Raw genomic sequence first — 15223 nt, forward strand, 5'->3', positions numbered from 1 at the left:
CACCTACAGGAGGAAAATAGAGAGATAGGTACCCCTGTATGCAGCCAATCCCGCTGCTCCTCCCATCCAGCTTCTTTCTGCTGTCTCCCATATTCTCTCCAGCTCCCCTGTACTGCTTCCCAGCCCCTTGTGCACTCTCCTGTGCCCTCTCATTCCCCACAGCGGCTGCTGCTGGGGATCTGTCAGGATTGAGAGCGGGGAGGGGCCAGTAAATGTGTCATTTACTGGCTCCTTCCTTTTCTGAATGGAGAGTCAGTGATCTGTACTGTGCACAGACTCTGTCCGTTCATAACTGTAACATAGAAGACTTTGTTTACTTTGCTTCAATTTGTGAATCAACTGGAAGCTGTGTACAGAGCTATTCCTGTCCATTCTTTCTATACAGCTGTGGCTGCAGAGAGGGAGATTGAGGGCTGTATCTCACCAAAGCCCCCTAATGGGGCTACTAAAAAAAGGTAAGAAATAATAAAACAATAATATTGCAAAATAAATAAATAGAAAGATGGTAAAAAAATTAAATACAAATAAAAAAATACTGACACCAGTGGTGGAACTACCAGGGTCACAAAAGTCACACTTGCGACCGGACCCTGGTGTTCCACCACTAGGCTCGGAGGTAACGGCCCTGGCAGGGGGGCCCTTCATGGTTTCTTGCACTGGGACTCTAAAGGTTCTAGTTTGCCTCTTGCCATTTTTTGTTGGAGCTTTTTGCCAACATCATTTCCTATGAAAGGCATCTGTGGCAGAAACTACAGTTGCCATTTTATCTTTTTCTCAATTTGCACTATCACGATTCCCAGAAAACAGAAGCAGTAGTATCTTATATGCACAGCAGCAGAGGAAATGATACATGTGTAGAATTCTGGTACAGTTTATTGGGAGTGTTATCATAACCATCTGTTGACTTTCATACATAAAGTAGAGTTTTCAGGGATTATTCCAGCAAGATAACCATTTACAGAATGAGCTATGTCCTAAGTTGTGTGTAGCGATAAGATGTAGACGGCACCAAGCAGAGCGATCGAGGCCCAGTCAATACTTGCCTTAAGAGATTATGCTATTGTTTGGGAACGCAAGTCCCGAGGGAGAGATTTCAGTCTGCTCAGCCTTAGCTAGAGATCCCTTGCCCCACTAGGGTTCAAGAGAGGCTGCTTCCAATAAACTAATTCCAAATGTTTGTTGAGCCACTTCATCCTTCACATATGCACAAGGAGAAATACTGTTTAGTTGGATAGATTTATCATGTTCACGGACTGTCAAAATCCTCAGCTGTACAAATGGTAAACAGCCTTCAGCTTCAGACACAAGCACTCCAGCAGAGACCACAATAAATCCTTAAATTAACAACAAAACCTTCTCTGAGACCTAAGTCAATTCCTTCTTACTACAAAACACATTCGCCTCTTGGACCCCAAGGATGTCTGTGTGCGCTGGGCTCTGTCCCTCCCCTAAACTTCATCTCTTCAAGCATGAATGTTCTGAGTAATAACTAATGGGACTTCATCATGTCTTGAGCAGCAGAACAGTGTACTCTGCTTCTTGCCAATTAAAATAGAAAATGTATTGTTAAAGAGACACTGTCAGCTTTGCCTGTTTAAATAGATAGAGTCTGTGTATAGCTGCCCCTGCCCCTGACACAAATACATACCTCTCTAACCAAATACTCCTACATCGCAACTGGCATAAAAAGCCCAATCCCTCAGGTATAGGGGGATTAGACTTCCTCACATGATGCTGTGCTTGGGCCTAGCTGACAATCGCTAGGTCCATGCACAGTCCCAAGATAGAAAGAATGTCACTGCTCCCTCTGGGCTTCAGTGTATGCTGACAGCGGGTAGTTTGGTGGTGGCTACGATGAAAAAAGAAGCAATAAGGGTTTGCTCGAAAGGTATCAGTGGGTTGGGGGGACCTTTAAAGTCCAACTCTGGAAAAATCTAAAATAACTTCTTGTTTGGTCAGAGCAGGGGCTCCAAACTTTCTAAACAAAAAAGTTTTCTGTCCTCTAGATTTTATAGTGCCCTTTCATTGGTGTCAGTGGGAGGAACAGTGCCCCATCATTGGTGTCAGTGGAAAGAATAGTACCCCATCATTGGTGTCAGTAGAAAGAATAGTGCCCCATCATTGGTGTCAGTGGGAGGAATAGTGCCCCATCAATGGTGTCAGTGAGAGGAATAGTGCCCCATCATTGGTGTCAGTGGGAAGAATAGTGCCCCATCAATGGTGTCAGTGAGAGGAATAGTGCCCCATCGCTGATGTCAGTTTGAAGGGTAGTGTCTTGTCTCGGTGGAAGGAAAAGTGCCCCAAGGGCCTGATAACGGCAAGCAAAGTACCACATCCAGCCCCCTGGCCGTAGTTTGGAGACTGCTGCTCTATATGCAACCTCCCCAGCTGTTCCCTGTATCCAGGCATACAGGGAGGCTACCCGGGCCTCCTGCAGCATGGGGCTGGCTTGCATTTGCGACTCCTGTAGGTACGCCCCTGGAAAGAGCATAAACGCTAAAACTGACCATACACAGCTAAAATTTTAGATGATTCCTGTAAACCAAATTAAATTTGAGCAATAGGCGTCCCTGCCAAAACCACCTGGCTCAACACACTTCAATTGAGAAATGAAAGGAACTGGCTGTCAGTATACAATAGACAGCAGTTGGAGACACTGTTTAACATGGAGGGGAAAAGTGTGAATTTCTTTCTTTCAGACCATTGGGCTGAATAAGTTCAATCCTTACCTGCATGGCCAGCTTTGGCTGAATTGGACCGTCCAAAGTCAATATTGCTCCTTTGTCGTATATGCAGCTATTTCTTCCACACAGACAAAAGATCTTGGTAGATCTTTTGCATGTGTTGTGTCAGTAAAGAGGCAGCATTTTCAAACAAGCATGTATACCGCTACACCAGCTTAAAGTGAAACTGCGCTTTGCCCGTGCAGTGCAGAGCAACAGATTCATTGTAGTACCACCCTCCTGTCCCAGCTGCACCACCTTTTGCTCTCCCTCTGCTCAATTCAGCTACTGAAAGAGCCCTGTGTAAGCTTTGAGATGCTCTAGTTGGAGCTTACACAGGGATGAAGACTGCCTTCTTGCTCCCATGTAACAGTATTGGGCCAAGCAATAAAGCACCAGCTATGCCACATGAGAGGTAGAGAAGGCAGTTATATGATCCTCCATACACAGAAGTACTGGATATTTCCCTACCTGAATGTAACGGTGGAGCAAAAGACGTTCTTAAGGATGCTATTTTTCAATATCAAGGTGCATATGTACTGTTGGGGAGGGGTGAATCACAAGTTTTATTTAACGCACAAAAAACCAAAACATTTTTTTACCCTAATCCATAGACTAGAAAGCAGACATCAGCCCGACATCAGCATGGAGTGTGTCTCAGGTTGGTAGGTCTGTGTGTGTGGGAGGTTAGTAAGCTGCAGGGAATTAAACCATTCCTGTGGTCAAAATTTGAAATCATATATTTATTTCTACATTGTGATTCAATTATTTCTAGCCAACTCCTATTAATCTCATCATGACATTTATAAACTTACTTTGTGAACATGCCCACACATTTACTCCCTTGAACTCTGTGACATGTAATCACTATGCCCTGTGGGTAAGCACTGCTGTGCCACACCTTTCACAGAGCCTGTCTTCTGAACTACAGAGGTGTTGAGAGGAGGAGTTTCAGGAGGTGGAGTCAGTACATGAATCACTGCTTGCAGGCAGCAAGGTGCCATGGGATATGTAGTCCTTAGCAGTTAAGCGGTTGTAAACCCATTTAATCAAGTTTATGTTAAATTAATCATTGCAAGCTATTGTACTGTGTGCTGTGTGTGCATAGCTTCCTACCTGCTTGCTTTTTGTGTAATTCTTCATTTTGTTTGTAATGACATCACCGGTGCATGCGCTGTTAGTCCGATTTTGTCAGATTTTGGTGTGTACATGCCGGGGCTGCGTCATTTTCTTGGGTAAGCGTCAGCCCTGAGATTGCGCGATACTCCTTCCCCATTCTAAAGCTAAGCTTCGATTATGAAGTAATGCAGCAGCAGGATCGTCTCCCTATTCGCTATACACGGCTGCCATGGTAAAACAGGAACGAAAACGAGGCTTGGCTTCAGGAATTAATGCTCATGCGTGGTATTATGGCCACAGAGACCGAGTTAGGGCAAAAATAAAATGCTGTTTAGATGCGGAAGACAGGAGTTATAATGGCAGCGGCTGCATCCAAGCAGGGGCTTTCATAAAAAGTTTCTTCTTTCAAGTAAGAACGTTCTATTTGCCTTCTGTATGCGGTGCATACCTTCTAAACAGCAACATGCAATTACATATTTATTATTTGGGGTAAAATTATTTGAGTTTACTACCGCTTTAAAAGTAAACAGCAAGAGAGAAGCTGCAAAGCATTCAGGGAATCCAGGATGTTGTGGAAAGAGATGGCCAGCAGACAAGCAGCACTCACGACATGAAAGGAGATTTTTCAACTAAGCTTATATTGTATTGTGAGTATTAACTATTGTTTGTCTATTACAATGCTAATGTTATAAAATGAAAGTGGATGCTGTGACCATAGATCTCCTTTAAGCAAAATGATTATTGTGTTGGGGGATGGGAGCTTTGAAGTGGAGGTGTGTATTTGCAACTCTTCTCACCCCACAGACATCCCTCCCTGCTGACACATCCCTCTCTTGCACATTTTGCACCCCCCCTTCCCAGTCATACCTTCCACACGCCTCTCCTGCACATAATGCCCACTGTCAAGCCCTCTGCACTCTTCTCTTGCACATTTTGCCCCCCCCCCCCATCATACCTTCCGCAGTCTACTCCTGCCCATTTTCATACCCTCTGCACTCCTGTCATGCACATTTAGCGACCTCCCCCTTCCCTGTCAAACCTTCCGCACTCCTCTCCTGCACATACTGCCCACTATGGTATCCTCTGCACTCATCTCTTGCACATTTTGCACCTCCCTCCTTCCCCATCATACCTTCTGCACTCCTCCCCTTCCCACTGTCATACCCTCTGCACTCTTCTCTTGCACATTTAGCACCCTCCCTTTCTCATCATATCTTCCGCACTCCTCTCCTGCACATACTACCCACTGTCATAACCTTTGCATTCTTCTCTTGCACATTTTGTGACCTCCCCTTTCCCTGTCATGTTTTCCGCACTCCTCTCCTGCACATACTGCCCACTATCATACCCTCCTCACTCCTTTCCTGCACATACTGCCCACTGTCATACCCTCTACACTCTCCTCTTTTACATTCTGCCTGCTGTTCTGCTGTACCACCCTCCTGTCCCAGCTGCACCACCTTTTGCTCTCCCTCTGCTCAATTCACCTAATGAAAACAAAGGAAAGAGCCCTGTGTAAGCTTTGAGATGCTCTAGTTGGAGCTTACACAGGGATGAAGACTGCCTTCCTGCTCCCATGTAACAGTATCGGGCCTGCACTCTGCACTTTGGTCCTGCACATACGCCATGCTGTAATAACCTCTGTACTCCTTTTCTGCACACACTGGCCACTGTAATATTCTCCATACTCCTTTCCTGCACTACTACCCACTGCCATACCCCCGACACTTCTCTACTGCATATGCTGTCATACTCCCCCCTCTCCTCCCCTTCTCTCTTCTGCACATTTTACCCAATAAAACAGCTCATCATCATTCATTATTTGTAATATCACCAGCCTTTACCATTCTGGAACTGGGACATTTTTGCTTGTGTATATAATCTGTGTATTTAGCTGTTTGCCTGGAGTTTGAGCTTTATATATATTTCATACTACATATGCTTATTTTATTAAACCTGTCAGAGCCAATGCTGTCAAATAAAACAGTCAGCTTTTTACATAGGCCGATCCGTAGATGTGACAGTGATAATGTTTTATTTGTGAGTTATATGTATTGAGTATTGGAAACATATATCCAATTTCTAGGAAAATGTATGCCCTCGGGTTGATACTTCTGTTTCTTGAAATGCGCTGGAAAGCTTGTGCAGTCTAAATAATGGAGTCTCTTGTGAAATTGTTTTGTTATAAAAGTATAACAGAGGAGCACTATACCCTTGAATCCAGCTTCAGTTATTACAGATGTAAAAAAATATCACAAAGACTTTCTTTAAGACATAAAACAGATTGACTGCCTGTTACATAAGATTCCAGCTGTCATTTTTCTACCTTATAATTGAATGCTTAAAGTATATAAATAATCATCTTTTTTTTAGTTTTAGGATAGAAAAGGGAAGAATAAAAACTCCTGGTAACTTTTTTTGTTAGCTGTGTCCCTGCTGCGTTTCCTCTCTTATTTTCATGGTGTCTATTATCACTGAGACAGAAAGAATGGGAAATCCAAAAGTTTACAAGTTTCACCAGGACAAGAGTTAAGGGGAAATGTTCCATTGGGTACACCTGTTCTTGTGACCAATGCCTAAGAGGGGAAGTCCCCTTACTATGTAGAGACTTACTCTAAAACCTTTTGTACCAATTAGAAGAGTGGTATTAAATCTGATCTTTCTTCTAAATACATTATAGCATAAAGAAAGTGGCCAGCCAGATTCACACACAGTTGTACTTTTGTACCAGTGTGGTGTGAAACAATTATGCAAACTTGAATGCTTCTGTTTATAAGGAGGGGACAGAGAACACAGCAGGCCCCAGTCATGGGTGAAAACAGTCATTGGCTGGGAAAAGGTATCCTGACTGATCAGTTCTTCCCCCAAACTTGTGAGGAGAAACTATCCAAGTGTCCAGTTTTTAGAGACTTGCACTGTTTATCTAGCTAGTCTGATGTATCCTGCTGTATGTTCTTATGTCAACAGGTGGTTCATAGGTGACTGGTCTGAATGCAGTAAGACCTGTGATGGGGGAATGCGCACACGCACAGTGCTTTGTATTCGGAGGATAGGACCTTCAGAAGAAGAGACTCTGGATGACATCAGCTGCTTGACGCACCGGCCAATTGAAAAAGAAGCTTGCAATAATCAGTCTTGTCCTCCTCAGTGGATTGCTTTAGATTGGTCCGAGGTGAGACTTTATGTAGTTCCTATGTTTCATTGACATATTGTGCAGTACTTTATAACATCAGTTAGTACGTAGAGGTACTCCAATCAGAAAAAAGACAACATATCATCTGCACTCATACAGGTAAAGACATACACACAAGTAGTCAGATGCCAGCTGACTTCCAGTAAATTTTAGAGTTCTAAAAAGAAAACAGAGTATTTAGAATTAACACATGCAAGCACAGGAAGAACATATGAACATCATTCAGTTAAGTTGGCCCAAAATGATTTTCTTATTTTTTTTCGTTCAGCCAATGGACTGAACGAAAAAAAAACAATGGATACCTGCATCTACACAAGCAAGGTCGATTGAGGAATCCTCCCTTTCAGGGACATTGTTGGAACATTTTCCAACAAGGCTTTTTGAAAAAAGTTGATCTAACAATTGACTTCTGTTGACACATGGATCAAATTTCAGATGGTCACTGCTGAACCCATCTGCAGCCAAGCTTTAGTGTCCCTGGTGGGAAGTAAACCTAGGACCCCAGCATTGTAATATACTAGCGCTAACCTCACACTAGCATATACAGTCCCATAGGACCATTGTTCAAATCTTTATCAAGGCCTGAAATGTCCTTCCTCAATGCCAATAAATGCATTTTATTAAAGCCTATACAGGCAGTATAATTGATTAGAATAATAGTAATTTGCTCATATATCACCGTGCAATGATATAACACTATACTTTATTTTGTTACAATGCTTGTCAGTGGCCTTTAACCAAAGTCTAAATTTGTTAAGGGCTCCTTCACGCGGACGTGTCCGTGTACAGAGCCCGCTCTGCAGGCAGGTCCTGTCAGAGCGCCGCTCTCCCCATTGGGGGATCGGATGACGACGGACCGTAGAATCCGTCGTCACCTGATCCGATCCGCAGACGGATGGAAAAGTAGGGTTTTCCCCCGTCACACTTTTTCGGATCGGAGCGGGTCGGATGTCAGCGGACATGTCACCGCTGACATCCGACGCTCCATAGACCTCCATGGAGTGTCCGTTCAGGTCCGCCTAAAAAACTGACAGGCGGACCTGAACGGTTCGGCCGTGTGAAAGAGGCCTAAGACTTTCCAGTTCGTTACTGGTAATAATGAAAATTGATTTCAATGTACACGCTGTCCAAGTGAATTCTACTTTTTTGTTTTAGTTGCTAAACAAACACCAACTCCCGAAAATATGGATGTACTGACATGTTATTTCCTCATATTTTTTTAAGCACTTCCTACTTTTTCATTCATTGAAAAGAAAACATTCACATCTTGAAAAAATGATGAGTGTAACATTAAAAAAAGAAAATGCAAAACTGGAGCTACTCTAGTGTCACAGTGCGAAGCTAGAGTTACTCTATGGTATAAGCCTATAAAATACATTTGATAGGTTCTTTTGTTATTTGTTGTTGAATGGCTAACCAGTTAGTTATAGCAGCAGTAAAACCTACAGTCTTACCTGCTTCTCTTGTGAGAGTTAGGCTCTTTTTCCACTACTGCGAGTTGTTGTGCGACTTGACATATGTGAAGTCGCATGACAAGTCAAAATCCATGTATTTCAATGGTCCCCATTCTAATCGGTGCGACTCAAGTTGCAGCGACTCCAAAAAAGGTTTTTTTTACTACTTTGTTCCGACTTCGGTGCAACTTGTTCTCCCATGGTTCTCACCAGTCGTATGACATAGCATAAAAAAATCGCATTGCAAAGTCGCACTGTAAATCGCACGACTTTGGGGTTGCAATAGTGGAAACTGAGCCTCAGGGTCTGTTATTGCGGGCTTTTGTCTACTTCAAGTGGTTTTTTTCACTCCCTTACAAGTCTATACAACCCACTTTAAGCAGGTCAGAAGGAGGTCAAATGAATTCTAAATGATTTCTGAAGCATCTCAAACTGATGCCATCTACACAGGCCTTAAGTCCTAAGAATTTTACAGTGTGCATTAATTTTACCATCCAGCAGAACAGCCAGTGGAACAACCCTGAGATAAAATAAATTACATGTTATACCACATAGAGAATGTAGAATCTGAGCGGGCTGATAGACCTTTACTGAGAAAGACAAACAGTGAAGCAGCATAACTGAAAGAAGCAGTGCAGGGGCTGCTATGCAATTTCACTTGGATATCTTAATAAAATAGGAATATATAGGTTCCATTTTTTATTTACAGGGAGGTCTGCTTTAAAACACACACTAAGCAATAAATGTATGTGCTCTTGTCTTTATGGATTCTGAAATGTACTTAAATTACAGATAAACACACATTCCTGAAAATGACATCTTAGGATGCCCCAGGCTAGGAAAGCTTTATGACAGAGGTGAAACAAGTTACCATCCGTTTTTATACATCCTATCTGAAACTTTTACATGTTTTTCCACCCTCCTTTCAATATTTGTTTCCTGAAGGGTAATGTACAAGCAGAAAACAACTTCAGCCCTTTTCCTTAATTTTTTCAGCCCTGCTGACAGCTATGCTTTGGAGCTGAAATAACAATGTGAGCTCAGTTCTCAGTCTGTGGTGTAATGAAGTCTGATATTGACCCTTGTGTAAAATGAGAGGATCAGGTGTCTTATGAATGTTTGCCTTTAAGCAGCAAAATAGCTGTAGCGTATGTTTAATATTCATCTTTATGAGCTGTAGAGTTAGGAACTTAAAGCTGAACTCCAGAGAATGAAAATAGCTTCCTCATTCATGCCTAGAGGACAGAGTAAAGAAGTTTTACTTACCTGATCCTCAGCTTCTGCAGGCTACTACCTGCTGCTAGACTGGTTCCTGAAGCTTCAAGGGAATCGTTTTTAGCTTTCTGACGTTCATCTTTAAAGTGAACCTGTTTCTTAGGGCTTCCTCCACCACTCCGCTGGGAGTAACAGCAAAGCTCTGTGTAAAGAGTCACCATAGCTTACCCAGGGTTATGAACTTTCCTGCAATATCGCTTATTGGACCGGTGCTGTGAAATGGAGTCACATAAATATGAAGGAACACTGTCATCATATACCAGTTACATAAAATATAACAGAATATGTAAAAAGGAAATCAAGACTGCAGAAACTCAAAATGAACTAGAGCTTACAAAATCAAGTAGGACAAACCCCCCATTCTTCAAATATATTTATAGTATAAAGGTCAGGTGTGAGCATGTAGACTGTTTACAAAATAATAAATAGAGTGGGTGATTGGGGAAAAAGAGTAGGCAAATTTAATAAATACCATCTTCGGGCTCTGTGCATACAATAGGAGCATGGAGCTCATGTCCATAATGGGGATGATATTGGCCTAGGCCCAAATAATCCACAATGGCTCAAAATTGATGTCCACGAACATTTAGGCAAAATAAAAGTAAATAAAGCTCCTGGACCAGATGGCATACACCCATGTGTCCTCATAGAGTTGAGCTCTGTTATTTCAAAGCCATTTTTTCTAATTCTATAATGACTGGAATAGTACCACAGAACTGGCATAAGGCCAATGTGGTGCCTATTTAAAAAGGAGTCAAAGTATTTACCAAGTAACTAACAGACCTGTTAGTTTACCTTCCTATCTTCCTGTAGTCAAGAAGATGCTTTATAGTCTAATGAAAGTCTAAATAGAAGAGTTTTTTTTAGCTAGAAAGCAATATCTTAAGCAATAGTAAGCATGGATTCGTGAAAGACTAACATTGTCAAACAATTCTGATTTCTTTTTATAAGGAGGTAAGGAAAAACTTAGATAAGGGAGTGGCTGTGGACGTGGTATACTTGAATTTTTCAAAAGCGTTTGACACAGCTCCCCACGCATAGCTAATGTGTAAGGTAAAGTCTACAGGTTTGGAAATAGATAGAAAACTGGCTAAAAGACCATATTCGGGGAGTAGTGGTTGATGATTTATACTCTGAATGATCTAAGCTTAGTACCCACCCTGGCGGCATGATTATGTCAGATTTTTGCGTCTCAAAGCGGTACATTGTTTTGCACAGAAATTTGGCGTTTTATATCGTAGGCCTGCAATTCAAAGTAATAACACACTTAAATCTGTCCGAACAAAAGTCTAGTAGACATCCCAGGTATGATAAGTTTGAAACATGAAATCATAAATTATAATATAATAAATAACTGTAAATAATTATAAAAAAAAATAATAATACAATTAATTTCCCCATGATTCACTATCTCTCAATTCTGCAAGTGTTCTAATTTACTATCGCTGTTTTCTAGCTGGTCTAAAACCGCTTTTGATGTAATGGAACACTTTTTGGTTGTCATGGACAATCTCAAGTTTCCAGGCAGAAAGAACAGTATATATAAAAGTGTATGCAGGGCAATGGACAAAGCACTAGGACAAAAGGGATGTGAAATAATTTGATACAGTAATGTAATCTGTAAGATTACAGTGTACTGTATGTGTTATGAATTTTGTACTTTTTGAATTTGCCGCCGGACTCCGCCCCCATGCGGCGTGACGCTCGCACGGAACGGAGCCCGGCACACAGACCTTCGGGCGGTGGACACGGTCCGCAGACACAGCGGGGAGACATCGCAGGATCCTGGGGACAAGGTAAGTAACCTGGACCAGGATCCTGAGATGCAATCCCGAGTGTGGCTCGGGGTTAACGCTATTGGTACTGAAATTTAACCCCGAGCCACACTCGGGAATACCGCCAGGGAGGTTAACGGTGCTTCCAAGGTTCAGTGTTGGGACCCATACTTTTTAATATATTTATAAATTATTTAGGGTCTGGGATTAAAAGTACCATCTATGTGTTTACAGATGACATCAAGCTATACAGTGGAATAATATTTTTACAGGATGTCTCCAATTCTCAAGCCGATCTTAATGGACTATTTAATTGGGCAACTATGTGGCCATTGGGGGCTAAAAACATACACGCATCATACATACTAAGAGGAGTACATCTGGTGGGGAAGGATCTGGGTGTTCTGGTAGATCATAGACTTAATAATAGCATGCAATGCCAATTTCCTCCTGCAGAGTAATGTCATAATGTGCTATTATGCATCACATACACAGCCCTCCAGTAGGGCGCTGTCACAGCTACAGAGGCTTCCATCTTCACCCGATCTTCATTCCAGGTTCACGGGCTGCAGCCGCTTGAATGGCCAAGCCACGATGATGGGCACGGGCATGCCATTTCTTCAGAGCACACGTCACCAGCTGCCAAACAAGTGAATATCTCCTAAACGATCCACGTTTAGGAGATATTCATTTTACCTGCAGGTAAGGTTTATTATAAGCTTAATGCCCCGTACACACGGTCGGACTTTGTTCGGACATTCCGACAACAAAATCCTAGGATTTTTTCCGACGGATGTTGGCTCAAACTTGTCTTGCATACACACGATCACACAAAGTTGTCGGAAAATCAGATCATTCTGAACGCGGTGACGTAAAACACGTACGTCGGGACTATAAACGGGGCAGTGGCCAATAGTTTTCATCTCTTTATTTATTCTTAGCATGCGTGGCACTTTGTCCGTCTGATTTGTGTACACACGATCGGAATTTCCGACAACGGATTTTGTTGTCGGAAAATTTTATAGCCTGCTCTCAAACTTTGTGTGTCGGAAAATCCGATGGAAAATGTGTGATGGAGCCTACACACGGTCGGAATTTCCGACAACAAGGTCCTATCACACATTTTCACAAAGCTGAGTTTACTACTGCTTTAAAAGAGTTCTAGACTCCAGGGAGCGAGAGACATCATTTTGCCTCTGTAAAAATCATTTGTAAGACTTCTCCTGGAATATTCAGTTCAGCTTTGGGCACCAGTTCACAAAAAGGATATCGGAGAACTGGAGAAAGTGCAGAAAAGGGCAACCAACTGATAAGAGACATGGAGGAGCTCAGCTATGAGGAAAGGTTAGAGGAACTGAAATCATTCCCTCTTGGGAAGAGGTGATTAAGAGGGGATATGATCACCATGTATAAATACATAAGTGGTCCATATAGTGAACTTGGTGTTAAGTTATTTACTTTCAGTCATTACAGAGGACAAGAGGGCACTCTTTAAGTCTAGAGGAAAAGAGATTTAACCTCCAAATACAAAAAGGCTTATTAACAGTAAGAGTTATGAAAATGTGGAATAGACTACCTCAAGAACTAGCTCTGCAAACTCAGTAGAATGTTTTGAAAAAGAGCTGGATGCATTTAGGGGTAGTTGATCCAGGGAATATCCGATTGCCTCTTGGTGGATCAGGAAGAAATTTTATTCCCCCGCTGGAGCAAATGGCATCATGCTTTATGTTTTTTTTTTTGGCTTAATCTGGATCGACTGTGAGTATAGGATTGTGTATATGGAGGTTTTCCATTTTTTTCTATTGGTTTAACTAAATGGACTTGTGTCTTTTTTCAACCTAACTAACTATGTAACTATGTACCATGCTCTTTCATATCCAAAAGTACCAGGTATTTCCTTGGGCTCCTGTTACTTAATGAAGCGAAGATGAGTAAAGAGTAGGTACACGATGTTGAGGATGATGAGAGAGGAGAGGAGGGGTTAAAGCAAAGCAGTTGCCTTGCATGATTAATCAAGAGAAATATGGAGGCTGCCATTGCTGATCTCTTTCTAAAAATCAGACTCCAGTACCAATGGCGGCTGGTGTTTTTTTTGGGCGAGGGGGCAGCAGCCACCCCCCCACCAGTCGGCCAGCAGCACCCTACCCAGCCCCCCCACTGTCGGTCAGTCGGGTCACCCACACTTACCCCATCTTGGCCGCCACTGTCCAGTACCCTATGCTATCATAGATGAGTAACAACCACGCGCCATCACAAGTGTCCTTACATACATTTATACTTTGAAGAAAAAGAAGAGGTGTGTCCGACCAGGCAGATTAGAGTGCTCTGGGCAGTGTGATCAAACTCTGGTACCTATTGGAGTGTGCAGTCATTTTTGGACAATTTTTGTGCAATGGGTATAGGAGGAAGTCAGAGGTAACTCTGTGAAAATGAAGGCTGTTATATGTACAATGTCTGTCTGGATAAATATTTATGTCTGTGGCTGGGCTTTAAATGTTATGGAAATTATAGCAAGATTGGGCCCCCCTGTGTCTGACTTTTTACAGGGCAAATCATAGACCCATTTAAAATCATCAACTCTTTTAGACAAGGTAATAAATAATAGATATGTTTACTTTGTCTAAGTGGCTTGTGTCTAAGCTAGCAATCTAAACGCTATCAGTCTGCAGTGTCTCCAGTCCGACCCAAAATATAATATAATGTTCAGGTCTGCCTTACATAGGCCTTCTTTTTCTACCTTAAACCAAGGGGTCTATTTATAAAAAAATAGTTGGACAAATGTCACAAGTACTCACGCAGCTGTTGCAAATTCTGACTGTATTCTGCTTGTATTCTACTTAGATTTCCTATGAACATCATCTTCATATAGTGGCCAAGATGTGGCATTTTTCTGATTGTTCAGGAAAAATCCCACATTACAGCCACTAGATAGAGCTGGCAATCATTGGAAATAAACATATTAAAGCGTTTGTTACCCCCAAAAAAATGATCCTGCTCCATTAAAGCATATTATATGACACAGTGCTTGTGCTGTGTCATTTGGCCTCCTGTAACACCTAAAAACCTGGCTGATCCTGCCTGGTTCTACCCTCCCCTATGTAAACTGACCACGGTGTATGATGGCTGCTGAGCCCTGACACCCTGGTCAGTTTACGTGCCTCCGTCATCCGCAGCCTGCTCTCTGTTCTCCTCTGTGCTCTCTCCCCCCTGTCCCCTCATGACAGTGCAGCCTCCCCCTCCTGCTGCTTGAATAACACTAACCTGTATACACCATTCGTGCTGCCTCCTATTGTAGTGTCCCCCTGTGTGTAATTTATAAAAATAAATACTGTGAATACCTCATTTCAGAGCGGAGATCACGCTCACATGACCGGCCAGATCTCTCCTCCTCCTCTCTCCTCCTTCCCTTCCACCTCCCCCCGAGTGACATCAGTGGGGGAATCTTGGCCCCGCCCGCTGCATCTCTGAGGAGGAAAGAACAGATCCGGCCAGTCATGTGATCGCGATCTCGGCTCTGAAATTAGGTATTTGCAGCATTTATTTTTATAAATCATACACAGAGGGGGATACTACAATAGGAGGCAGTGCTGATGGTGCAAACAGGTTAGAGTGGCTTAAACAACCACTTTAACCACTTCCCGCCCGCTGGCCGTCAAATGACAGCTTGGAGGTGTGGCTCTCGTT

At 42.6% G+C, this 15223-nt stretch overlaps 1 protein-coding gene across 1 annotated transcript in view; it reads left to right on the plus strand.

The window, feature by feature from the left end:
• The window catches only part of ADAMTS6 (ADAM metallopeptidase with thrombospondin type 1 motif 6), a 504558-nt gene that overhangs the window by 451544 nt on the left and 37791 nt on the right, over positions 1–15223 (plus strand). The window contains exon 22 of the mRNA XM_073623564.1: positions 6810–7014. Coding sequence (XP_073479665.1) covers positions 6810–7014 — 205 coding nt within the window. The remainder of the gene's footprint in view (positions 1–6809; positions 7015–15223) is intronic.

This window comes from Aquarana catesbeiana, linkage group LG01, assembly GCF_042186555.1.
Source record: "Aquarana catesbeiana isolate 2022-GZ linkage group LG01, ASM4218655v1, whole genome shotgun sequence".
NCBI lineage: Eukaryota > Metazoa > Chordata > Amphibia > Anura > Ranidae > Aquarana > Aquarana catesbeiana.